The following is a 27,590-nucleotide window of genomic DNA, read 5'->3' on the forward strand; positions in this document are numbered from 1 at the left end:
AGATCCCAGCTGCTCAAACAACAATTATACTATCCCAACAGATTTTTTTCCTGTCCTGAGTGGAACATTTATTTTTCCTTGTGTAGCTATTATTGTTTATTTATTTATTTATTTTTAACAGTGCATGTGCTTTGAGCATCTCAGTGACACACTGTTAAATGTCTTCTAGTTTTTTCATAGAGACGTGTGGAGTACTATAAGAAAAAAATAAGAAAAGCATCTCAGTGATGGTTTATTGTCTTCTTTTTTTATACTGCAGACCAGGAACCTATGTAGAACCTATAGTCCTTAAAAATGTTTTTGGTACTAATGGTAAGCTACATATATATAGCTATACAGGTCATTACACAGAAATTAGCCTACATACATGTGATATTTTCTATGTTATCTACCAATATTAAAGGTGACTCTGGAGTCTGTAACTGAGTAGCTACTTATAAATCTGCTTAGATATTTACGATTTTTCAAAAACAGTTCATACACTACCAGATACAACGCATGACATTTCCATGAAATACCCATGAAAATATCTATGGTTTATCCCATGAATTTTAAGGTTTCATTGGTACTGCACCCATGAAATCTCTGCAACACCATGAAATTACCATGATAATCTGATCAATAGACATATTTCATGGCCCATGAAACAACCCATGGTATAATATGAATCAACTTTCATGGTACATTTCATAGGGGAGATTTAACATTTCATGCAAAAATAATAGACGTTTCATGGCATACTTCTCTGGTATTGATACTAGGTCTCAACCTAATAAGAGCTTATTGATCGGCTTTACACAACCATTTATATATAAGTCTTCCATCAGACAAATCCTCAATACTGAAGCATTTATGCATATATATAACATGTTCAAAACAACATTTATTGGCCTGGATATGTAGTAAGTTAACAGTGCAAGCCTGGGACAGTTTTGAATTCATTTATTGATCTTTCCTCCACTACTTTAATTTGATAATTATTCTTTTGTTTCAGTAACTAGCTACTTTACACTTGACATACTTTTCACTCTTTGGTGAGATCTGATTATGAAGATTGAAGTCATATGACCTAATTTGTTTTCTTTGTACATGTAATAGTTGTAACACAGGCATGAGGGCTTTGCCTACTACGCATCCATACACAACTGATGAAGTGCAAATATCATTGATGAGGAGAACTCAATTATTATTTGGCAAGCAATACTTGTTTAATGCTTATAGTAGCTGGTGAAAGCCCAATACTTCACTGCACATTTTAAAGAATTTTTAAGTGTGGATTCTATAATAATTCATACTTGCTAATGCAGTGTTACGTGGTTACTTAGTGTTCATATTATACAGTTGACTATAAGAATGCTAGTTATTATTTCAAGAGTTACTTGCTGTTCATTTCTCTTCACCAATAGCTTATGTGTATAGGTAACAGCATTTTGTATACATGTATACATGTTGAGATACTATCTGACTCAGAGACTAATCCATTTTGTAGTTCCACTTCTCTTATTATAGCTACCTTCTCAGTTTCAGTTCCAAATTGCAAAAATTAACACCTTCTCTCAGCTTCCTTTCCAAGTGTTTAAATTTGTTGTCTCTAAATTTCTCTGTGTGACATGTTGTCTTTCCATTTGCAGGTATGATGTAGATGATTTCCAAGTACTTGCATATTTGTCTTCCCTTCCAATGTTACCTCTCAATTCCCATGTACACCTGTACGTGTTTTTTTTTTGATCCATTTACAAGTATCTGCACTGATGGTCCTACCGTATAGAGGAAAGCTTTGGTGGGAGAAAACGTTAGTGAATTTGGTGATTTGAACCCATCAATTACAGTACTCATAGTGCCTGAGATTAGCATCTATATGCATAGCTAAAGATTGAGTTTGAGTTTTTTCACTAAAATATACAATTTAGCTTGCTTATATGCCAAAGTTTACCCCTGCCAAAGATTCCCTCTATATGATATCCATGTTACACCGTGCACATATTTGTGAATTTACGTATGTGTTGGTGTACATGTTCAGTTTTCAAGTGTTTACATTTTGTTTCTGTCTCTAAGTGCATGCATTATTTATTTTTCCTCTTGTAAGTGTATACATACATGATCCATATGGCTATACATCAATTTGTCTCTCAATTTCCAGTGGTGTAAAATAAGCGTTGTCTTTCTGCTAGGTCTCTTATCTGGACCTCCCTTATCTGGCCACCTGTGTTGTCTGCACAGCCAAATTAGTCACATGGCTTGTAGTCTATTGAAGTTTTGCTATAGGTGATAATGCATTTTTGGAGTGGCCATGAATGCTGTGAGTCTGTCCTCTGCACACCAAACTATATTATACATTACTTGTATGTAAGTCAGTTACTTGGGCGTATTTCTTGGTTGCAAACATTTCTGAGATGCATGTACCAGACTGCCTGGATAAGAGAGGCTCCAGTGTAGACATGATTATCTCTATATTTGTGCTCGTGTATGCTTGGACTCAAGTCTTCTTGTAGTGCATGCTTATACTCATCACAATAATTATTAACATCATTCTGTGAAAAATGTAATCAGAAGCTCTAGAATTAGCAATCTAAAGGCCTTACTGAGAATTATTATAATTATTATGAATTCTTGACTATGAGTTCATAGTATTATATTATTATGAAATATTGGCCAAGAGTTCATAATATAGTACGTATCCATACAAATATTATGAACTCTTGGTATTACAGATCTATTAGCATTGTGTTTTTGATAATTTATGCGTCCATGCATGCATCACTTCTAGGCCTGAGCCTATTATGCTGGCATAATTTGAGGAATAATGGGTGGTTAATTTTACTAGAATTATTCTAGAATAATCGAAACCTGTTGGGCATATTGCAAGAATAATCGGCCAGCTTGGTTGGAGATATCCTGGAGAACTCAAGGGGTACAAATTCTGAAGAAAGTAAAGAATCTGATTCATATGAAACTCATTATACATGCATGTTTACAGCTATGCCACATGCTGTATTGTAAATAAATACAAACAGCAAAAATTATGTAAGAATAATAGGTCTCATGTTTGGGAATAATGGGGAATGAGTTTAAGAAATTCTGGAAAGAATATAGGCAAATTTGAAAGCATAATAGGCTCAGGCTTAATCACTTTTTATATCTTAAGGGTTATCAGAAACACAATGCTAATAGATTTGTAATACCCCATATTTGTATGGATACAATATTATGAACTCTTGGCCAATATTTCATAATAATATAATACTATGAACTCTTGGTCAAGAATTCATAATAATTATAATAATTCTCAGTAAGACCTTTAGATTGCTAATTCTAGAGCTTCTGATTATGTTTTATAGCTGCATGATATACTCCTCTCAAAATTCCGTCTACTATCCAATTATAACGTCAACATGAAGTGTGCTAAATTTATCCTTCCAGTTTATCAGAGATTAGAGTATACACATCTTGTTTAATAACTTTGTTAAATATTCAACCTAAAAGGACACCATCTGAAGATATCCATGGAATTTTGGAGGTGAACATTTTCTTTTGCAGATTGTGCAGAATTTGTGCTATTGGACTGTAGCCAAATCATTATCTGTTGTGAAAAGGGGACTTCCACACCCATCCAATTTACCAACTTTGATGATTCATAACTTCAAAACTATTGTCTTGAGATTTGCTCAGTAGTGAGCACCAACCGGCATAATGGTGTGGATGGAGAAAAGGTTGAGTGTTATGTTTCATGTATGCTCTTCCAAGTTCATAGAATTGGATATGTGTGGAAGAGACTTCTTAACATAAATTCAGTCACATTTGGCTGAGTGCAGCCATTCAACACATTTTAAAGTTGGTGCCTGGCTAGGGTGGTCTAAAAATTGTATTTCTGGTTCATTTTAGCTAGCTATATCCAGTTAATAAAATACAAAATAAACATCTGCCCTCCTGCACTGCTATTTGAGTCCTGAGGATGAGAAACTAGTATGTGGTCTTACTGTAATTTGTAAATTGAAAATGTGGGGCCTTCCAGTGAAGTATTACTATTGTATACCTCCTTGTGTCAGTTCACTATTAATTTCCATTAATTTCAGTGTACATGATTGCAGGCAAAACAACCTATTGATACTGTATTAATTATCAGAATACTAAGTACTGCTCATCACAACTAGCCACTGCTCTACAACCCCTCTCTTCTGTGTATAATATTAGAGGAGTCTCCACTGGATCTTGTTGTGTGGTGAGTGGTGCTCATGGGGGCTTCCAAGGGTTTGTGGAAACCACATTTTTGAAATTTAGACTTTCAAGTTTACACCTGGAGCCTAATATGCTATTTAATTTGGCATCACGATAATGAAAATGTGTGAGTAACAACATAATTATATATATATTACTCTAACAGAGCAGTCAGATCTATGTTTGTATAACTATATATGTGTAGCCCCACTCAGAGGTTATACAAATATAACTGAATCACTATCACATCAGTGTACTAATTCATGCATGAAATATAACAATTTGTTAAGTATTTGAGCTATTAAAATGTCATGCAGCAGGATGTGTGCCTATCCTGTGTCTGGTCACTCCATGCTCTTGTCAAAAATTCTAGCTATGCCCCTGCAGTGTATATAACTAGAGATTTTTCACAAGAACTTTGAAGATATGATACTGTGTAATGAACATATACAGCTATGTAAAACGAATTATAAAATGTTACAGAGTTGCATCTAATGGAATATAGTCATCATGAATGTCTCCACTCTTTACATAATACATTAGCTAACCTGTAATAAAAGTGAGCAAACAATAACTAATACATTAGCTATTACCTCTAAGCATGAGGCTATTATGCTTCAAAAATTGAGCATATGCTTCTGAGCAGTGCTTAAAGAATCACCTACTGTGCTTTTGAGAATTGCCCAAATCATGCCACCATAATTGCTTTTATGGTATAAATTATGATGGTAAGAGGTAATTAGGGATGCAGTGATTATGCCGGCATAATTTCGGGCATAATAGGTATGTGTGGGAATCAGGAATTATGCTAGCTTTTGAGGTGATTATAAAGCTTTAACAGTAGGAAAATCTGCAGATTGCACAATTCCGTTTAAAAAAAGATCAAGATACTCTAATAGAGCAGTCAGAAACTCTAATAGAGTAGTCACTGAATATTATTTACTCTAATAAAGCAGTCGCATTGAAATGAAATATTCTAATACAGCAACCAGCTAAAGAATTCAAGACTATTTGAAGCTTAAGCATCAATGAAAATGGCCTGATACAGCAATGAATTGGCATTATTAGCCAGGATCTTTTTTATGATGAAACCATCACTAAACAATATAACCTTACATTCACTGGAATTGCTCAATTACAATATATTTGTTGACAAACGCATGCTCAAATAGAGTAGTTGCCATGGCCAGTTGGTAGGGAAATGATTGGAAATTATCTGACCAAATTGATTGCACAACTTTACTTATTTAAATGTGGTATTAGAGCAAAGAGTTGACTGTATATGGCTAATGCACATATGTACAATAAAGCACAATCATTATATTACTGAAAGTTCAGACAACTAGACTTTGGAACCGACATTTTAGTGGCAAACATATATAGTTGGTTTATATACAATATAATTCTAAAAATGCGCAAAATAATATGTAATGCTGTCAACAAGTATGTACTCTTGACTATCACTAAATAATTACTTCAAAAATGATCAGGAAAGGGACTGGAAGCATATACATACTTAACATTTTTCTAACAGCAAAAGTTGGTTGCTTAAGAAATGTGGGTGCTACAGTGGAACATCAATTAGCATACTCACATTGAAAAAGCACACAGCCTGGTCAATTTTTGGAGTTGATAGGATCTATAATTCAATAAACTTGTCTTGGTCATGTTTGTTACACTTTTGTATTAGCTAATCTGATTTCTTAACCATATCTAGTATCTACAGGCCTTATTCTTACAAGTGGTTGACCTGTAGGTATGACAATGAATTGGTATTTTTATGCTATAACTACTCAGTAACTCTGTGAATATTTCTTGGTATTAAAACTCACACTCATTTTTACACAAATTGAATACACGTGCATACACTATTATGTTTTGTAATTGTGCAAAAAGAAGTAGAAGAAGGAAAAAGCCAAAGAAATTGTGTCAAATTTTGAGTGCTGCAGGAATTCTGACATTTGCTCATTTTTTTGTTTATAGACAACTGAAGGTGTAAGGAAATAATTGGATTGTAAACTCATAAGCAGTGAGTGCTGACTCTCTTAGCCAACTACACACTCCTATTTTCATATACCATGTGTCTGATTACTGATGGTTGATGAAGGGAAAATCAAAATGTCTATGATTATTGTTGATGCAGGATATATCATAAGTATATAAGTGTGAATCTCACCTGCACACTTTACAGATCTAGATTTTGATTTCTAGTAAAATATATAAGGTGAATATATAGGCATGCATGTATGCATTGCATTTATAATTCCAGAGTATTTGAATGATCAATCAATTAATATTACTTCGAGGGCACCTCTTAATTAAACACTGTTAGCATAAAACAAGTATAGAACTATAGATGATTAAGATACTGTAATAGAGCAATCACTCACCGTAATAAAACAATCACTCTCAAGTGATATGTGACTGTTCTATTAGAGTATTGCAATAATAGTTTCATGCTTGCCAGTGACTAGTTTACTCTATTCATACCACTACTTTAGGGAATAATCTTGGGAATAATTTTGGGAATAATAGGTGAAGAATAAAGAATTGTCAAAAGGAAATCTTAAAAGCATAATCCAAGTACTCAAACCTATAAAATTAATACAAACTTGTCCTTGAAAGTAACACTATTGGTTCTCATCTACAGTAGTAACACCACTACCACCAATTGTATTATTGCATTAGTATTGAATGCCTCATCTCTAAAAATTAAGAATCACAGTTGAATGTACCATTAATATGTAATAAGCATGTAGTAACACACCTTCCTCAGTTGTTTTGGGTCTTCCTCTAGTTCCAGTGCTCATATCACCTGCAGTCTAAAATTAAGCATATTTATGTTCATGTCAGTATGCACACATATACACTACAATGTATGCCACCAACAGATGTAACTTTAACACAGTGTAATCTTTAATTTTATCATACTGCCAAAAATTTAAGCTACATAAAACTGGAAAAGTTTACTACTTAAATAAGTATTTATGTCAAAATCAAAGCCTTTTATGGCAAAGAATACCTGTAACTAAAAATAGCTACTATTTTAAGTATGTACGTACATATAATATATGTATTTGGCTATATACTTGTATAAGCTTACCATAGCAACAGAGTACTTGGACCTCTTTCCAAAATGTGACTTTATTTTATCTTTAATCTGCAAGACAATGTTATTACCATATTCCATACAAGTAACATCAAACACCTCTTCATTCCTCAGTACATGAAAGACTAATATAAAACCACCCTAAAGAAGGCCAGTAGAGAACAATTGTAAATACAATTGTAACAACAGATATGCTACATATATCTTTATAATGTACCTGCAAGGAGTTCAGTATAGTAAAAATCCATGCAAATGCAACGGAATCTTTATTGACTGCAAGAACACCAAATATCCAGGTAATTCCAAGCAATGGAAGTAATATCACCGTAGCCTTCATCAATGCTCTATAGTACAGATTATGAATTATAGTTTAGTATCAGTGTGTAAAGCCTTACATTGCTAGTGCAGTATCAGACACTCCTTGTCTAGAAAACTTTCTCCTTTTGATTATGTAAAGCGAATGAAGGGCCAAACCAATGAACATCAGATTAATCTGCAAAATTATATAGAAAAATGGTCAATTGTTTATTAGCTACAACTTCAGTATATATGCTGTACAATACCAGATTATTGAGATGTAAATTTTTAAAAATAATTTAGTTGTCAAAGCATATTTTACAATTACTTACAAAGAACTGTTAGCTACAGGGTTATCTCAATCAACATTACTATATTAAAATTAGAATATTTGGAGCAACAGATCTAGAGCATCTATAACTGTAATCCTTACCATAATAATGACTAACATTGGAGCAACAAAAGCCCATATCACTCCATCACTAGTAGATATCCAGCAACTACATGAATTATAGCATTAATATGATTATGATTAAAGTACTTGGTAAAGGCAGGGCCTGTATACCAGAAGGCCTTATAAAGGCCTAAGATGTTCATATTAACTGCACTAAGTATGTTTGAGAAGTAGGAGAAAGAAGAAAAAATCCAATACTGGACCTGGGCAGCCTCGAACCTGCAGCCATCCGATTAATGCTCGAACGCTTACAGGAGTCTGCCAGGCGATCAGGACATTTTCTTCTTACTATTTTTATGTATTTGTATTCATAGGAACCCTAGTGAGTGACTTATTATCTCTAAGTACCCCAAGTGGAACCAAATGGACATTGTTTTATTATGATTAAAGTACTTGGTAAAGGCAGAGCCTGTATACCAGAAGGCCTTAACATGAATGGCTATAATACTGTATATTGTGTTCATAGTTCTGCTTGCTGCATACTGTATGATAACACTGTAGTTTGATAAGCAGCTATCAAGAGATATACTGTAGTAACATTCAACAGTCCATGCACCCAAATCATTTTATACATGCAATCATTTATGTAAAACTACTCTAATAGAACAGTCATTATGTAAAATTGCTAAAACTTCAAAAACTTTACTCTCCTAGAGAGAGCATGCTTTACATACTAAGTATACTTTGCACACTGATATAAGTGCCCCTCATCTGAAAATTTTGCTTTCTATGCTGTAAGAAGTGCAAATGATATAGCAATATAGAAATAATCTGTAGAGATGGCATCAGTGTTAACTTACTAGTCATCAGTACCGTACTGGTCATGAGCTATTCCAACAGCAATTACCACAATTGGGAGTGGAGTACCTGTTGAGATATATACATATAGTTTGGTGTAATGTCCAGTTTACCCCATCCTATAGCAAGATAGAACAATTCATTACTTCCCAGTCCAGTATTAAATACTTTGACTAGCAAAAAATAGATAATGATGCCTTCACACAGCATCCAGGTGAAAACAGCAGTGAATAAGTAATGTAGCAGAGTTGCCACAATAGTGCAACTGACCTGTAATAATTATTATCAAGTTAGTAATACTTAACAATTATTGACATTATTCAGTACAGAACTTACATTATTGTCCTTGGTTGTTTCAATTCCAGCAACAAATACAGCCAGAGCTGTGGCTAAAGCAATTGCAAGGTTGAGATGAACAAAATTGTGTATTCCTTTTAGTAGTGAATCCCTGTATGTAGATATACATCACTTCACTACATATCTAAGCTCAGATGTTGTTTTGCTAAATAGCTACGTAGACTGAATACAAATAATATTATTTACAACTAACCTGTATATTAAAAACAAGATAATTGCTGCTGTAAGACAGACAAGAGATATACCACAGCCAACATAGCTAGTAACAGACAGTGCTTTTCTTTGTACCATAGAGGTATCCTATATAACATAATATAGTCAGCAACATTCTTTTCAAAATGTTAACTGGGATAACCTGATCATGAGTTGCTCCTGACACATCTACTAATACAGCAAAACTGGTTAAATGTGTACTAGAACATGTGATGGCCATGTTTGTCAAGTTTTTCACATGTAGTCCAACAGTAGACCAACCACCATTTGGAACATTCCTTGGAAAAACAGAGTAACTGAGATGTGTACACATGCAATAATATATCATAATGTACACAAACACAATGTTCAACTATTAAATATATATATGTGTATAAATTGTGTATGGTTTATAATGACCAACAGTAAAATGTAATTACCTTCCTTGGTATAAATCAAAATCCCAAAATCCACACCTCAAGGTACTAAATTGCTTAACATCAGTCTATGCATATGATGAAAAATAAATATATTTTGAAACACTCACACACCGTAGAATATTTAAACATCATTACTACAGGGTTGTCATCAGATGGTGGTGATGAACTTGATGATTCTGATGTGCCAACTTGACTGCTCAATACCAAACTTGCAGGCTGTGTGATGTCATTACCTTTAGTCCCTCTGAATACAATAGATATAGTGTAACAAGAAACTCTATCTGACTGGCTTACTTACATGTTTACACTTGTTGATAAGATGGATTCAAAATTTTGATAAGCTGCATTGGAAATAAGCACTGCTCTATTATCTAAAATTGCATATGCAAGTCAATAAAGCTGCGACACATTGCTATTATATACTAACCCATTCCTCTCCTTTGAATTAGATCTCCTGGGATTACAATAGACACTAATGGAATGTTATCTTTAAAAAGTTCAGCTTGTTCCAACACATCTGGAGGTGGCCACAAGAGGTCTGATATAGTTTCATCATTAGTCACATCAACTACTTGGACAGATATTACTAAGTGAGTATTTAGCAACAGGTCATTGGTAATATTTCCAGAAATCTGATTTCTGTTTACCTATGTTTTCAGCGCTAATTGTCCTATTATTTGTCTGGGAAACATTCAGTGCTTTTGCCAACTGGAAACTAAATTGCTCTGCATTCTTTAACAACACTTGACCTTGTGTGCGGTTTATCTGTCAATAGAGTAAGATTGATAAAGACTTCGTTTAAGCAATACCTTACCACTTGAAGTTCTATCCATCCAGGTGTATTTGTGGTATTCAGAATATTATTATATATCTTTACAACATCCTAAAACAATGAGCACATATTATGATGTTCTTCAACCGTGTAGCTTTATTGAATAAATGTATATATGCATGCTGCATGGTGAATGGTATTGCAGTTAAATCTCTACATACATTTACAAATTTTTCTTGTTTAATGGCTCCACTTGTGGTTGCAGTGCTGTATCATAGAGGACTGAGTATATAGCTACACCATTATATCTTGCATACCCTATAACTGTGTTGATTACATCTACAGTAGTTCCTAGGTCAAGTGGAAGTGCTGAAGCACCTTCTGTTGTAACAGTAATGGTGGCCAAATGGTTGACGATATCAGCTGACAGTCGTGCAGCTTCCAGTGGTTGTGCAGTGTTGACTTCTTGTGCCTTAATTAAAAAGACATTTCAAACTCTATTGTGGCTAAGATCTTATCATTCCTTCCTGCATTCGTTTTCCTTATTGCATTAATGATTCTTTCATATCAAGTTAGTAACTAGCTAGAGCCAACTAAAAAGTTACATTCTAAACTATCTAATTCATTAATAAAAATAAAACACAAATTGGTTCATCTGTAATGCTATTTTGTGTATTAGTGGACAAGAAAGCAATAACTAAGTCTATGTGACCTATAGTCAATTAATACTGCTACTTATGTCTTCACCATAAATGCACATTTGCGCTTATATATAGCACATGTAAAATATAGTCACTTATTAATACCTGTATTGATATTTTAGTATACTTATATGATCTACATGTTGTGACATTTGATGATTTCCAGTCACCAGAATCATTACAATAACGAGTCGCATTACCTGTAACAGTTTTTGTTATGTAATGTTAACACTGTCAGGACTAACCAATTCCTCCAGGACATGATATGATAAAATTTGTACTTGCTCCAGTGACTGGCCAAGTTATACCAAAATCATCTGTTTCCATTGGGCACTGTACCTTATCTATGATTTAATACATTACGTACATAACTACACAGGTACTGTGAGTATGAGAAATTCACAATCTCATATTAATTTCATTCCAATTAGTGTACGTAGCTCAAGTACGTATGGTACATAGTTATACAGAAACCCACCAACACAGTGAAATGAGCCATGAAGATTTATGCATTCTGCACCAGTTTTACAAGGATTGTTGTTTGCTGAGCATTCATTGATATCAACAGAACAGTATGGGCCTGTGTACCCATTACCACATGTACAGCTTGGTCCAGTAGCAGTATTGTAACAAGATCCAGCACTGCCACAAGTGTCATCCATGCATTGCTCTATGGAGCAATTATCACCACTGTACCTTGGTGGGCACTGACAAGAATAATATGTTCCATGATCTTGACAAGTGCCATTGTGGAGACAAGGAAAGTTCTCACACAAGTCCACATTAATTTCACACTCTTCTCCTTCATAGCCAGTCTTGCATATACAGTGAGGAATGGATGGATTAGTGTAGTTAGTTATACACCTGTCATATCGATCTGGACTAGTGCATGGATTCTTATTACAATATAGAACTACTCCTTCACACAAATCACCAACAAATCCATCATTACATCTACACTCAAATCCAATAGTCAGACTGATATTTCCTCGTTTTATTTGCTTGCCATTTGACCCTTCAAAGTTGTCAACACACTCCCCAATATGGTCAGGGGTACAGCCAAATCTAGTACTGCTAGCTCCTGTACATGTCTGATTGGTTAACCACTGACAGAATTTTCCATGATAACCAAAAAGACAATTACATTGAAAGTTATTAGTAAAATCTAAACAACTGCCACCATTTTGACATGTAACATTCACACAGTCATCGATGTTGATTTGACAACGATCACCAGTTAATCCACTGACACAATTACAGTGAAATGATCCATGTAGGTTTGTACATGTGGCACCATTTTCACAATGGGTGATATCTAAACATTCATCAATATCAGAGGAACAGTCTTGGCCTGTGTGCCCATCAGCACATTGACACTCTGTGTAGTATTCACCTGTCACAAAGTGTGACCTACAACTACCACCATTGTGACACTCTACACCATCACAAGGATCATATTGTGATTCACAGAATTCACCAGTTGTATAAGGAAGACACTGGCAGTATTGTTCTACTCCAACTTCTAAACAACTTGCATTATTATGACAAGGATTTGTGACACACTCTCTTAGTTCAACATCACAATCTCTTCCAGTGAAACCTGTGAAAACATGATACATGCTTAGTAAGCAGTGAGCTGATTTAAACAATAATAAGTTAATATTTCTCAGTTTTTGATGTCAAAATGTCCAAAGATGTTATTTGGCTTGTGCTTAAAAATTAAACAAGTGTAAAATTTGGTGCTTCACATGCTGACATCAAAACTGATATAAAGAAGATTTATGGATAAACTCTACTGCTTTGATGTCTTAATAGGTTACTATCTAAGTAAAACTTGAAGTGAGTTTAGTAACCAGTTAGTAATCTGTGGTCTTGCCTGCAGTTGTTTACTACTGACAAGATGGACAAAAAAATTGTCAAACAAAGCCAACTTATATAGTCTTTTAAATGATGTGGCTTGACTGGAGCCAAAGGAAGTAACCACATAATCCTGGAGAAACTTGTCATCATATTCTAACTATAACATACCCCTCATATTATCCATATATTGAACTGCATGTAATCTTGAGGTTTCAGTACTTCATAATGGCTTTTTTTTCATTCTAGTATATATATATATCTAACCCAAAACAGCCAAGCTGTAAAAAAAGAGTGCGACCCCCAAAAAGGCTATGGTGAAAAAAGATGTGAAATCCAAGGTGGCGGCCAAGAAATGACTGTGATGGTAGGTTAATGGTAAAAATTTTAATAACAACAATTCAGGTGAATTTTGTGCCAAGACCAAGTGGAACCAAATTTACTTGAATTGTCATTATTAAATTTTTTTACCATTAACCTACCATCACAGTCATTTCTTGGCTGCCACCTTGGATTTCACATCTTTTTTCACCATAGCCTTTTTGGGGCTGCACTCTTTTTTACAGCTTGGCTGTTTTGGATTAGATATCACTTCTTTTTGTATAGCCCAAAGTTGGCCTATGGCCAGCTTTGGCGCTTTTTAGTGTATCTTTTTTTTCTTTACCACAGGAAGAAGAAAAAGATTTAATCATAATCATGATCAAGATTTAAAGCAGATCTTTAATACTTTAACTATTTTTGATTTTATCAGTAATTATACAAGTTATATGTAATAGTTATACCATGGCTGCAAGGGATTTTGCTGATATATACACCCAAAGCCCGAGGGCCACAGGCCCGAGGGGTGCAGGTGTATATGTCAGCAAAATCCCAAGCAGCCATGGTACAAGTGATATATATCACTTGGGGCGTACTCACCTAATAGGTGAAAGAACTAATGAGAACTCATCCCATTTGTTTTATACAGTAGCATCTGAAGATCGATTGTGGTTTTAATAGCGTGGGCTAATAGCCATCAAAACGTTGTCCATATGTTAAAACGTCATTAATACGTTACTATGCTTCAACACGCAATGTTAGAAAACTTGCGATTGTGGGATGGAGTTCATATTGTTATCATTTTGGTACTAAGTTAAGCCAACTAACTTTGCTATTGGGACAGTAAGTAAGTTATTATATTAAGTTAAGTACTTAGAACTGTAAGTTACTAACCTATTTCAATGTAGCAGTAGTAGCTTTGCTGTTCCATGGTCTGTTCAAAGGCTGATACGCGGTGGGTAGAAATACGCATCCACAATCGCCCAAACAATTATTTTGTGCCTTCATTATCCTTTAGTAACAACCAACTACTCTATCTTAGCCTATGTACTAAGCTTAGCAACCTCTACAAAACCGAGTCCCACAATACAAAGCTCTATGTTGCTCAATATAACGAGTCAGAGCGCATCGATTCTTTGAACTGGCTGGGTATCAAAGTCATTGGCAAACCGCTTTCCCATGATATTGCCTGGGCAATATGCGAGTTAAACACTGAGCGGCGCCTTTGAACGCCCACGCTAAAGTGGTATATATATATATATATATATATATGTACTACTTTCACACCTCAGATCAAAGGAAAGCCAGTGCATATATATCTCATATCGCACTGACTCAAAATGTTAACGAGATATGTGCACTGCTACCAGCGTGTATATCTCATTAAGGCAGTGCGTATATGTGACCGGGCCTGCGATAACAGGGCATGTGGGCACAAACTACACCACGTCACTCTACAGGTCATATCTCAGCGCTGGAACAAAATATTTGTATTCTGTAACTTGCATCATAAAGCCAATTAAATTCTTACTAGATGCTCTAAATTGCATTGCCATAACATAATATTACAAAATGTTATGAGTGATGAACATTTGAGAAAGTAGGAAAAAATCATGTGCCCACATGCCCTATTTTTGCAGGCCCAGTCACATATCTCGTTACACACTGCCTTAACGAGATTCTCGTTAACTTGAGACATTGCATACCTAATAGGTGTGCACACTATATCCAGAAATCATCAGATTTCTTTGATGTTTTACTGTTATTCTCTTCTCTTATATAGGGAATCAAGCAAGCTGTGATTGTGGGATTGAATTCTGCCAAACAACCTGTGATTGTGGGATTCAATTTTAATACATTAACAGTAGTTTGTTTTTTACTTTTGTAAATGTAGCAATTAAAATACACTAGTCTCTTAAAATTGCTATATTAGCAATAATAAAATCAAACTACTGTTTGATGTATTAAAATTGAATCCCACAATCACAGTTTGTTTGGCAAAATTCAATCCCACAATCACAGCTTACTTGGTTCCCTATATAAGAGAAGGGTATAGCAGCGGCCCTCGGGCTTGTGCGTATATATCAGGCAAAGTGCTCTTTAGGCCTGAGCTTAATATGCTCAAAATTTTACCTATTATTCTTTCCAGAATTTCCCAAAAATTTCTCCTATTATTCTTTTTTTATTCTTGTATCTAGCCTATTATTCCATAATAATGTTCATTTAGTTTCTGTAGCTATAGTCGCTTAGTTCTCAAAATGCTGATATAAGAAGCAGTTTTACCAGAATTAATAGCTAGCCATAAATGAATCATTCAACTTTTCACATAATTGTTATAGCAATTACAACAGGCTTAAAATGGCTATAGGGAGTAATAATAAAGAATTTTCAATTATCAGTGTATTAAAGCTGTAGCTATAACTACATGCTAAGTTTAGTGGATAATGATATCAATATGTTTGTTGAAAGACTTAAAGAAATACACTGGTATGAGATGTACAAGTTTCAGAATTGTAGATAATCATGCAGTTAAATCCCTGATGCTGTCTGCAGATTGTTAACATGGAACGATCTGACTGCTCTATTAGAGTATTTGAGCATTTTATTAGAGTATATCGATCTTTTAGAGGCTCTTCAGCCCCTTTCAGCCAGCACTCATATAATAACCCAAGCTATCTATCATTCTTAATAGCTTAGTTCATTCTTCTAGCTAATCAAGCAGAGGCACGCCCCTTAATTCCACTGATTATTCCCGTGGACATCCGATAATTCTAAAATTATTCTTGTAACCATCCTATTATTCCAGAATTATTCTCACGAAATTGGTGACCTATTATTCTCAAAATTATGCCGGCATATTAGGCGCAGGCCTAGTGCTCTTGCCCATGGTATAACCATTACATATACATAATTATATTCATTACATGCCAATTATTTCCTACAGATGACTTGTTTGCAGCTGATCTCTCTGCTGAGTGACTTGAAACGTAGCTGAACTCTCTATAGGGTGATTTGCATGTAGCTGAACTCTTTACAGGATTCTCTCTATAGGGTGACTTGTTTCTAGCTGAACTCTCTGGGGTGATCTGTTCATAGCTGAAGTCTCTACAGGGTGATTTGTTTGCAGCTGAGCTCTCTACATGATTGATTCTTTGTAGCTGAACATTCTACAAGGTGACTTCTTCTAGTTAACCTCTCTACAGGGTGACTTGTTTCTAGCCGATCTCTCTACTGGGTGACATGTTTGAAGCTGAACTCTCTACAAGGTGATCCTTCTAGCTGATCTCTCTACAGAATGGCTTGTTTCTAGCTGAGCTCTCTACATGGTAGTTTCTTTGCAGCTGAGCTCTCTACAAGGTAACTTTTTCTAGCTGATCTCTCTATAGGGTGACTTGTTTGTAGCTGAACTATCTGCAGGGTGATTTGTTTGTAGTTGAACTCTCTACAGAGTGATTTGTTTGCAGCTGAACTCTCTATATGATAGTTTCTTTGTAGCTGAACTCTCTACAACATAACTGCTTCTAGCTGATCTCTCTACAGGGTGACTTGTTTGTAACTTAACTCTCTACAATTTGATTTGTTTGTAGCTGAACTCTCTACATGGTGGTTTCTTTGTAGCTGAACTCTCTACAAGGTGATTTCTTCTAGCTGATCCCTCTACAGGGTGAATTGCTTGTAGCTGAATATTCTACAGGGTGATCTGTTTGTAGCTGAATTCTCTACAGGGCGATTTGTTTGAAACTGAACTCTCTACATAATGGTTTCTTTAAAGCTGAACTCTCTACAAGGTAATTTCTTCTAGCTGATCTCTCTACAGGGTGACTTGTATGTAGCTGAACTATCTGCAGGGTGATTTGTTTGTAGTTGAACTCTCTATAAGGTGATCCTTCTAGCTGATCTCTCTTCAGGGTGATCTGTTCATAGCTGAATTTTCTACAGGGTGCATGACTTGTTTGTAACCGAACTCTCTACAATTTGATTTGTTTGCAGCTGAACTCTCTACATGGTGGTTTCTTTGTAGCTGAACTCTCTACAAGGTGATTTCTTCGAGCTGATCTCTCCACAGGGTGAATTGCTCGTAACTGAATATTCTATAGGGTAATCTGTTTGTAGCTCTCTCTACAGGGTGATTTGTTTGCAGCTGAACTCTCTACATGATGGTTTCTTTGAAGCTGAACTCTCTACAAGGTAACTTCTTCTAGTTGATCTCTCTACTGGGTTACTTGTTTGTAGCTGAACTGTCTGCAGGGTGATTTGTTTGTAGCTAAACACTCCACAAGGTGATCGTTCTAGCTGATCTCTCTTCAGGATGATCTGTTCATAGCTGAACTTTCTACAGGGTGATTTGTTTGCAGCTGAACTCTCTACATGATGGTTTCTTTGTAGCTGAACTCTCTACAGGGTAACTTCTTCTAGCCGATCTCTCTACAGGGGTGACTTGTTTCTGCTGACCTCTGGATGACTTGTTTCTGCTGATCTCTGGATGACTTGTTTCTAGCTGATCTCTCTACACAGTGACTAGTTTCTAGCTGAACTCTCTATGAGGTTATCTGTTTGTAATTGAAATCTATACAGGGTGATTTGTTTGTAGCTGAACTCTCTACAAGATGATTTGCTTCTAGTTGATCTCTCTATAGGGTAACTTGTTTCTAGCTGAACTCTCTACAAGATGGTTTCTTTGTAGCTGATCTCTCTGCAGGGTGACTTGTTTCTAGCTGATATCTCTACAGGGTGATTTGTTTTTAGCTAAACTCTCTACAGGTGATTTGTTGCAGCTGAACTCTCTACATGGTGGTTTCTTTGTAGCTGAACTCTCTACAGAGTGACTTACTCGTAGCTGAACATTGTATAAAGTAACTTGTTTGTAGCTGATCTCTATAGGGTAGCTAGCTTGTTTATACAGATGAATTCTCTACTGGTAGTTTCTTTGTAGCTGAACTCTCTGCACAGTGACTTGTTTGTATCTGAATTTCTCTACAGAGTGACTTGTTGTAGCTGAACTCTCTACAGGGTGACTTGTTTATAGCTGAACTCTCTTCAGTGTGACTTGTAATTTTCTGAATCGCTACAGCAATATATTTGTAGCTGAGCTCTCTACAGGGTGACTTGCTTGTAGCTGAATTGTCTATAAGATTAACTGTTTATAGCTGAACTCCGTACCGAATAACTTGCAGTGACTATAATTCTAAAATGGAATTAGTTAAAAACGTAGCTGAATGCTCTATAAGGGTGACCGTTCTATTAGAGTATCTCGATCCCGCATTTGCTACACGTAGTTCTCAGCGGTTTGTAATCTGATTCTTCTGTACTACTGCAAGTACTTTCTATGATAAGTATTCCAACTACACACCGATTTTCAGCTCATTGATCTAAGCGGTTTGCCTGGTAGGGGTGAAAACTAATAGTATTTTATTCATAAAAATCGACTGTATAATTGTGGCACAGGTTGGGTTTTGTGTCATATCTTGATGGTCTTCATCTTGATTCCTTTCAAACCACAAAAAGGCACTCCTACGATAGTTACTCCATCTATATAGCAATTTTGAGCTCATTAATCCAAGGGGTTTACCCTGTGGGCGTGACAGACCTTTGACCTTATTTTACGCAAATAATCGGTCATAACTCCGTCAATGTTCATTGGATTCCTACACCAAACTTGGTACTGAGATCCGCTATAATAAGCCCTTTAAGTGTGCCAAATTCCAACCCAATTGGCGCACGCATTCGTGTTTTATGGCGGATTTTACAAAGTGTGCGAAAAGAAATATAAGAAGAAAAAAACCCAAACTTTGGCCGCTCGTATTTTGGAAATGGCTGGAGCGATTTTCTTCATATTTGGACTGTAGATTCCCCTACCTAGCCGGCAGTTCTGTAGCACATTTGATTTCAATCGGATAAGGGATCACGGAGTTACAAAGGTGTGAAAATCGCATTTTCTTTCTTCATGTTAATATACTCACGGTGTGGCGCGCCGGCTTCTTGGGCCGCACGACACACTACCGTGTACCTTGATATAGTAGCCTGCTTCTGCTCACAAATAGCCCAGTTACCATCAGAGAGGAAAGCTATAGGTTTAATTATATGCATCAGCACAATAAACAGCCTGTGTCTGTAGCTCTCCATATCTAGCACCTATATTCTGCTTGATAGTTAGGAATTTTCTTTTTGAAGTTATGTAATAGGTAGAGAGATTGGGTGGACGAATTGCTGAACAAATTAGGTAGACAGCTAACTACAGCATTCTTACTTTGGAATAATAATAGATCACTATCTTTCTTGGGGACCACAAGTTAACCATGTATGCAACAAGGCAACCAGACTAATCGGTTTTTTACAGCGTAACTTAAGAAACTGTTCACGTGCACTTAAATAACTAAGCTATAAACAATTTATCTTACCTGTGCTGGAATATGCTGCTGCAATTTGGGACCCATACCACCTAAAGGACATAAATAAAATAGAAATGATACAACATAGAGCAGCTAGATTTGTCCTGAATCGACCATGGAGAAGGAATATGCAAGATAGTATAACTGAAATGCTAACATCATTAGAATGGCCACCACTCCAATTAAGGAGAAAATGTGCAAGATTAACTCTATTATACAAGATTATCTACAATCTAACTGAAATACCTAACAGCTACTTACCAACATTATCACCTGTCACCATTACAAGATCTAATCATGAACAAAAATTCCTACACTATCATACATCAATAGACAACTATAAGTACTCATTTTTTCCAAGAACAATACCAGAATGGAATGGACTACCACAAGACATCATCAACCAACAAACTATTGACAGCTTCAAACAATAATTATTATACAATCACTTTTAATTTTAATGTACATTAGCACTTATGCCCCAGGCGGGCTCTGCTAATTAAATAATACAATAATAATAATAACTATATTATCACTAGTAAGAATAGCATAATTTTATGTGACAATGCACACTGACAGTAATGATTATTGGCATATGTGTCATTATGTAATGTAGTTCAGTTTTATGCACCATCAATATGACTCACCTAATGGACATGTACAGGTGTACTGAAGACCATCATCTTCACAACTGGCACCATTATGACAAGGATCATCTGCACAGAGTACTGCACGTCTTCGACAACTATGAACTGCCAACCAAGGAGGAGGACAGGCACATTCATGTCTCTCTTCTTCTGGTACATTAATACAAGTACCACCATTGGGACAACATATGCCACTATGACAGCCATTGGATTCCTCAGCACTGTGTGCAGCACAGTAGTCCACATCTTCACAATGACTACCAGTGTAGGTTAAATTACAAGAACAGTGATAACGTGATATACCATCCACACAGGTACCATTGTTACAATTAACACCCACACAATCATCAATATTCTCTTCACAATTTGATCCACTAAATCCTTCATCACACTCACACTGATAACCAGATGGATCAAGACCATTATCTGAACAGTTGCCATGTCCACTACATGTAGTCTTACTACAGTTAAAATGGCTGACTGTGCAAAATTTTCCAATGTAATTCACAGCACATTGACATTCATAGTCAGTATAGTTGGCTAGTGGCTGACAAGTGGCACCATTTTTACATGGGTTAGCTTCAGGATGATCACAGAAAAACACTGAACAGTCATCACCATACCATAGAGGATCACACCTAAACAGCGTGTAATGTAAGGTAAAAGTCAATTAAATTCATACTTTTCTATATTTAATAACAATTAACCCATACAACCGTTTACTAAAAATACCCATTTATGGTATGAAGTAAACTACACATAGCTATATTATACACTATGGATTCTTTAGTCCTCACAGATTAATAGGTGTCTGGGAAAGCATTAGCTAACTACAGATATAATTACTCTAGGGAATACTTATAGCTATATTTTTTTTTCTGACAATCATACAGTAGAACTGATTGATGGGACACTTTACTGGGATAGCATTAAAGGGGATCTACAGTGAGTTCTTAAAAACGTTTGAGCTTAGTACACTGCTACATATATACACAAGACAGTTTCATAAAAGCTTAAGTGCATAATACGTACAAACAAAAGGGAATCTTTTCACCATTAGACTTTAGTGGTTACATAAAAGTTATTCTTCCTGCAGCCAACACTTCATGGTTAATGTAAGCATCATATGATCACATCAGTTATATGCAAAGGCTGGTAGCTATGTAGCTTAATCTTATTATGAGATGTGTGCTCTATTTCTTGTATTGTGTATCAAGACACACGGTAGTGTGTTGTGTGGCCCAAGACAATTACACTGAAAGTTCAATAGATCTAAACAGCTACCACCATTCTGACATGTAACATTCACACAGTCATCTATGTTGATTTGACAATGATCACCAGTAAGCCCACTGGTACAATTTCATTGAAATGATCCATGTATATTTGTACAATGTGGCACCACTTTTACAATGGGTGATATCTGAACATTCAGAACAGTCTTAGTCTGTGTACCCATCAGCACATTGACACTCTATGTAATATTTCACCTGTCACAAAGTGTACAACTACCACCATTGTGACACTCTACACCATCACAAGGATCATATTGTGATTCACAGAATTCACCAGTTGTATAAGGAAGACACTGGCAGTATTGTTCTACTCCAACTTCTAAACAACTTGCATTATTATGACAAGGATTTGTGGTACACTCTCTTAGTTCAACATCACAATCGCTTCCAGTGAAACCTGTGAAAACATGGTACATATGTACTTAGTAAGCAGTGAGCTGATTTAAACAATAATAAGCTATATTTCATATGCATTCCTTTTTGATGCCAGAATCTCCAAGGATGTTATTTGGCTTGTGCGTAAAAACAAAACAAGTCCCGGTAAAATTTAGTGCTTCACATACTGTCATCAAAATTGAAGATTTATGAATATACTCCTACTGCTTTGATGCCTTAATGAGGTTACTATCGATAAGTAAAACTTAAAGTGAGTTTAGTAACCAGCTAGCAACCTGTGGTCTTGCCTGCAGTTGTTTACTACCGACTAAACAACAACAAGATGGACAAAACTTTTCTAACAAAACTAACATTGCTTTTTTTGTAATTGCAACTTATATATATAGTCTTATAAATGATATGGCTTGACTGCAGCCAAAGAAAGTAATCAGTGAGTAAGTAACTACATCATCCTAGAAAAACCTTGTCACCGTATCCTAACTATAACATACCCCACATGTAATCTGTATACTGATCAAACTGCATGTACTCTTGAGGTTTCAGTACTTTTAATTGGCTTGTTTTTTATACTTGTAGTAACTTGTCTCTGCTCATAAAATAGCCCAGTTTCTGTTAGAGAGGAAGTTAGGTTTAATTACGTATGTTAGAGCATGTATCTGTAGGTCTCCATATCTACGTAGCTACCTATATTCTACTTGTTAGTAAGATGTATTTTCTTTCTGAAGTTAAAATACTTCTTGGTTTCCCTTAGAGACCACATTGCCAAACAAACTAGTTGGACAGCCAACTACATTATCACTGGTAAGAAAAGCATAATTTTATGTGACAATGAACACTGACAGTAATGACTATTGGAATGTGTGTCATTATGTAATGTAGTTCAGTTTTATGTACCATTAATATTGTATTGACTCACCTGATGGACATGTACAGGTGTACTGAAGGCCATCATCTTCACAACTGGCACCATTATGACAAGGATCATCTGGACAGAGTACTGTATGTCTTCGACAACTATGAACTGCCAACCAAGGAGGAGGACAGGCACATTCATGTCTCTCTTCTTCTGGTACATTAATACAAGTACCACCATTGGGACAACATATACCACTATGACAGCCATTGGATTCCTCAGCACTGTGTATAGCACAGTAGTCCACATCTTCACAATGACTACCAGTGTAGTTTACATTACAAGAACAGTAATAGCTTGATATACCATCCACACAGGTACCATTGTTACAATTAACACCCACACACTCATCAATATTCTCTTTACAATTTGATCCACTAAATCCTACATCACACTCACACTGATAACCAGATGGATCAAGATCATTATCTGAACAGTTACCATGTCCACTACATGTAATGTTACTACAGTTAAAATAGCTGACTGTGCAAAATTCTCCAATGTAATTCACAGCACATTGACATTCATAGTCAGTATAGTTGGCTAGTGGTTGACAAGTGGCACCATTTCTACATGGGTTAGCTTCAGGACGATCACAGTAAAACACTGAACAGTCATCACCATACCATAGAGGATCACACCTAAACAGCGTGTAATGTAAGGGGAAAAGTCAATTAAATTCATAATTTTTCTATATTTAATAACAATTAACCCATACAACCATTTACTATATATACCCATTTATGGTATGAATTAACCTACATATATTATACTATGGATTCTTTAGTTCTCACAGATAAGTTGTCTGGGAAAGCATTAACTACAGATATAATCACTCTAGGGAACATGTATTACTACATATATATATATATATTTTATTTTTCTTCTGACAATTACATTGTAGGACTGATTGATGGGACAATTTACTGGGTTAATCTAATGGATAGTATTAAAGGGGATCTACAGTGAGTGCTAAATATGTTTGAACTTGGTAAACTGCTACATACACAAAAGCTTATTATAAGTGTATAATACGTACAAACAAAAGGGCAATCTTTTCACCATTAGACTTTAGTGGTTACATATAAGTTATTCTTTCTGCAGCCAACACTTCATGGTTAATGTAAGCATCACATGATCCAATCAGTTATATGCAAAGCCTAGTAGCTTATTATGATATGTGTGTTCTATTTTTTGTATTGTGTATGATGTTTTACATGTACAGATGGTGTAACAGCATAAACCCATGACTAGTTATAAGTTTACTAACTAATATTGATAGTGAATGATTTAGTGACTGTCACTACAAACACCTATGTATCTATATAGACTATACCTAGCCATACAATGTGGCTAAGCCCACCATACAGTCTCTATATAACTAGGGTAACTTGATTTTTGTTAGTCAGTAGTTTTTCATGTGCTGGAATTTGAGTTTGTGTCAACCAGTTGTCCGAATAGCTCAATAAAAATTATTCACATTTTGTTGCTGTGGTTTTCATATTATACTGGCAAGAAGAATTGTGGGACAAACAGTAGTGAGGCTTGCAGAATTGATTAGTGTAACATGAGTGCTTGACCTTAACAGACCAAACAGGCTGTTTTAAATACCATGTATTGTGCATAAGTAACCATACAAATTGGTCCCAGGTTAGTTTGTTGTTTAGCAGGTTAGCAGATAGAAGGCATAGTAGAGCATACATACAGATAGCTGCAGAGTGTGTTTGTAATTCAAGTTTTTAAGTCAATATGGAAATATTCCCCACCATATCTGCAAGGTATTTTTGAATATACTATAAACATGTTACAGGTCATGTTGGTCTTAATCTCAATTGTTTTTTCATTCCTAGAGTTTCAAACAATTATGGAAAGAGAAGTTTTTATTCTTGTGGGTCTGTTCTGTGAAACAATTTATGATCTGCTGTTGTAGAGGCTGCTTCTTTGTCCTTGTTTAAGAAGTTGTATTTTCATTAACTTGTTTTGTATGTGTGTGTATTAGGCACCGGCCTATTATGCCCGAAATTTTACCTATTATGCTTTTGAGCATTGCTCAAAAATTAAGCCTATTATGCTCAAAATTATGCTTTCGAAATCAAAATTATGCTCTAGAAGTGACTGTTTTATTAGAGTATATCAGCCTTTCCTGACTGCTCTATTAGAGTAAGTGACTGCTCTATTAGAGTATCTCGATCTTATTTCTGCAAAGTGTGAATAACCAACAAAGAAATGGTTTAATAAGTTGTATTACGTGTTTTTGATTATAAAATGCACTAATAATACTATTGGCAGTGAATATTTGCTTTCTTTCAGGCGTGCGTATTGCGCATTTAATTAATTTTTCAAACATCGTCCCTATTATGCTGGCATTATGCTTGATGCTTTTGGCCACCTATTATGCTTTAAATTATGCCGGCATAATCGGCCGGTGCCTAGTGTGTATGCCTGTTGTATTTATTATTGCAATTGTTTAGTGTATGTGTTTATGTTTTGTATTTAGCTATATTGTATTTTACTTTTAATCTTTACAGGGCTCCACTGAAAATCAGTATTCAGTTACTGAGTGGATCCCTGTTAAAAAAAGACGTTTACAATTACAACTTCTTACTGGCAAGTGGCTATAGAGTCTCCATCAGCTTCACTAGTCTCACAAGTTCCATGAATACACGGTGGATCACAAATCAGAGAATCATTCTGAGCTCCTACAAAAGAACAGCAAATATAATATGTACCAGATAGTTGACACGGTGTATATGCTAATAAGTGTGAGAATGGATATAGGTCATTTCCAGTATTATTCTTACGTAGCTATTTACTTCATAGCTACAATCTACAACAAGTTTTCTTTTGTAGCCTTTACACAGCTTGTGGGTTGTTATAGAACTACAATGTTTTACTAGTTATAGCTTTGAGCAAAAGACATCAACTATATAGCATATTTGACAGCATATGTATATGTGCAATTTTTTACATGCATACACGCACACTAGTGACACTATATTATATACACTGTTAAACATAGGGACTTCAATGACACCCATTAATTGCAGGACCCATAACATCAAGAGTGAATAATAAAAGATTCACTCTTGATAACATCCGTACACTGCAGAGTGTTTCCATTTCATGCCACAAGGCTTTTGATGCATGCCATCCAACCAAAGAGTTCAGTCTGTTCAAACAAGTAGCCCTGTTGCTTTTTATATATGTCATCTGATATCAAGACACCGTTACTGGCACAGTATATCTAACAAATTATTTATTAAGTTTATTCATGGTTGATATTCTACATGTGCGTAGTAGTTCCAGAAAATGTAAGAAAACAACTGATTTGTTGAATTAACTAACAAGCAACTACTATCATGATATTCCAGCAAAATATGTAATCACATACTGAGAACCAAAATGCTCTATTAAGAAGCCTTCACAATTTATTAAAGAAATCTCCTAAGAATGCAACCCATCTGTTACTTGCTGCCACCAACTGTTACACTTTGCTGTGGTGTACATGCATGTAAACTAGTTGAATTTATATACATATAGCTATTACTTAAGTAACACATGACATGTGATTATAATGTCAATCATATCAGTACCTTTACTAATAGTCACTTGATGGGTTAGTTGATCTATAACACTTCCATCTCTTACACTAAACACTAGACACTGATATTTACCATCAAATTTCACTGAATCGATAGTGAGGTGGTGAGTGATGATTTGTAGTGACTTGAAGCTTGACAAAGAAACAGAGTAACCATCATCTCCATTTTGGGTGATGATGGAACCATTATAAGACCATCCCACCCAGTAGTGATTTGGATCACCATCAACTTTACATGATAAAGTGATGGGTAGATCAGGTCTAGTAACAATAACATTGAGTGGGGGACTGACTATCTGTGCTATCTGTGGTTTGGATATCACTGTAGGCATTGAGAAATTAATTAAACATCATATATATGTTGTACTATTTACCTTGGACTAGTTTATTTGTCTTTTCTTTCCTTTTGTTAGTGCTGCATTTTAAGTCAAAAGAAATGTTACTCTTAAAGCAGGTAATCTTGAAGTTATTAATGTAGTTTTCAAGTTGTAGAGTGGGATTGGCTACAATTTTTTCATTAACTTTACAATGTGGATCCATCCCACTGACACGTATAAACCTGGGTTTGTTAACTCCAGTAAAAATACAACTTCCATTGACTGTTTCTCCAACATAAAGGGTACTTGAGATATTAAGCTCAACTTTAGCATTCCCTGCACAGTGTTAATACTCTGGAATTGTTACAACTAAATGATACAGATTCTCACCTTTATATATGAGTATAATCAATATGAGACTTGTTATTGTGACAATTCCAGTCATTTTGAATAATAAAGATTTAATTTAAGTACAGCAAAATCTGTTAACCACTCTAGCTGGTTTCAACTGTTATAACTCAA

General features: G+C 35.4%; 1 protein-coding gene across 1 annotated transcript; it reads right to left on the reverse strand.

Moving 5' to 3' along the window:
• Positions 1–4,639: 4,639 nt before the first annotated feature.
• Positions 4,640–27,566, reverse strand: LOC136265965 (uncharacterized). Its single transcript, XM_066060903.1, has 30 exons — positions 27,459–27,566; positions 27,126–27,404; positions 26,744–27,073; positions 25,756–25,849; positions 23,154–23,791; positions 22,037–22,238; positions 20,547–21,184; positions 11,814–12,935; positions 11,581–11,679; positions 11,441–11,535; positions 10,952–11,106; positions 10,856–10,901; positions 10,677–10,745; positions 10,510–10,627; positions 10,290–10,448; positions 10,161–10,233; positions 9,974–10,106; positions 9,863–9,927; positions 9,586–9,721; positions 9,424–9,530; positions 9,210–9,321; positions 8,987–9,143; positions 8,876–8,942; positions 8,055–8,121; positions 7,720–7,817; positions 7,542–7,668; positions 7,424–7,465; positions 7,319–7,375; positions 6,983–7,037; positions 4,640–4,763 (listed from the first exon to the last, which is right to left on the reverse strand). The coding sequence occupies exons 1-30, from the start codon at positions 27,511–27,513 to the stop codon at positions 4,759–4,761; spliced, it is 5,400 nt and encodes a 1,799-aa protein (XP_065916975.1). The 5' UTR covers positions 27,514–27,566; the 3' UTR covers positions 4,640–4,758.
• Positions 27,567–27,590: the final 24 nt, after the last annotated feature.

This window comes from Dysidea avara, chromosome 9 (genome assembly GCF_963678975.1).
Source record: "Dysidea avara chromosome 9, odDysAvar1.4, whole genome shotgun sequence".
Taxonomy (NCBI): Eukaryota; Metazoa; Porifera; class Demospongiae; order Dictyoceratida; family Dysideidae; genus Dysidea; species Dysidea avara.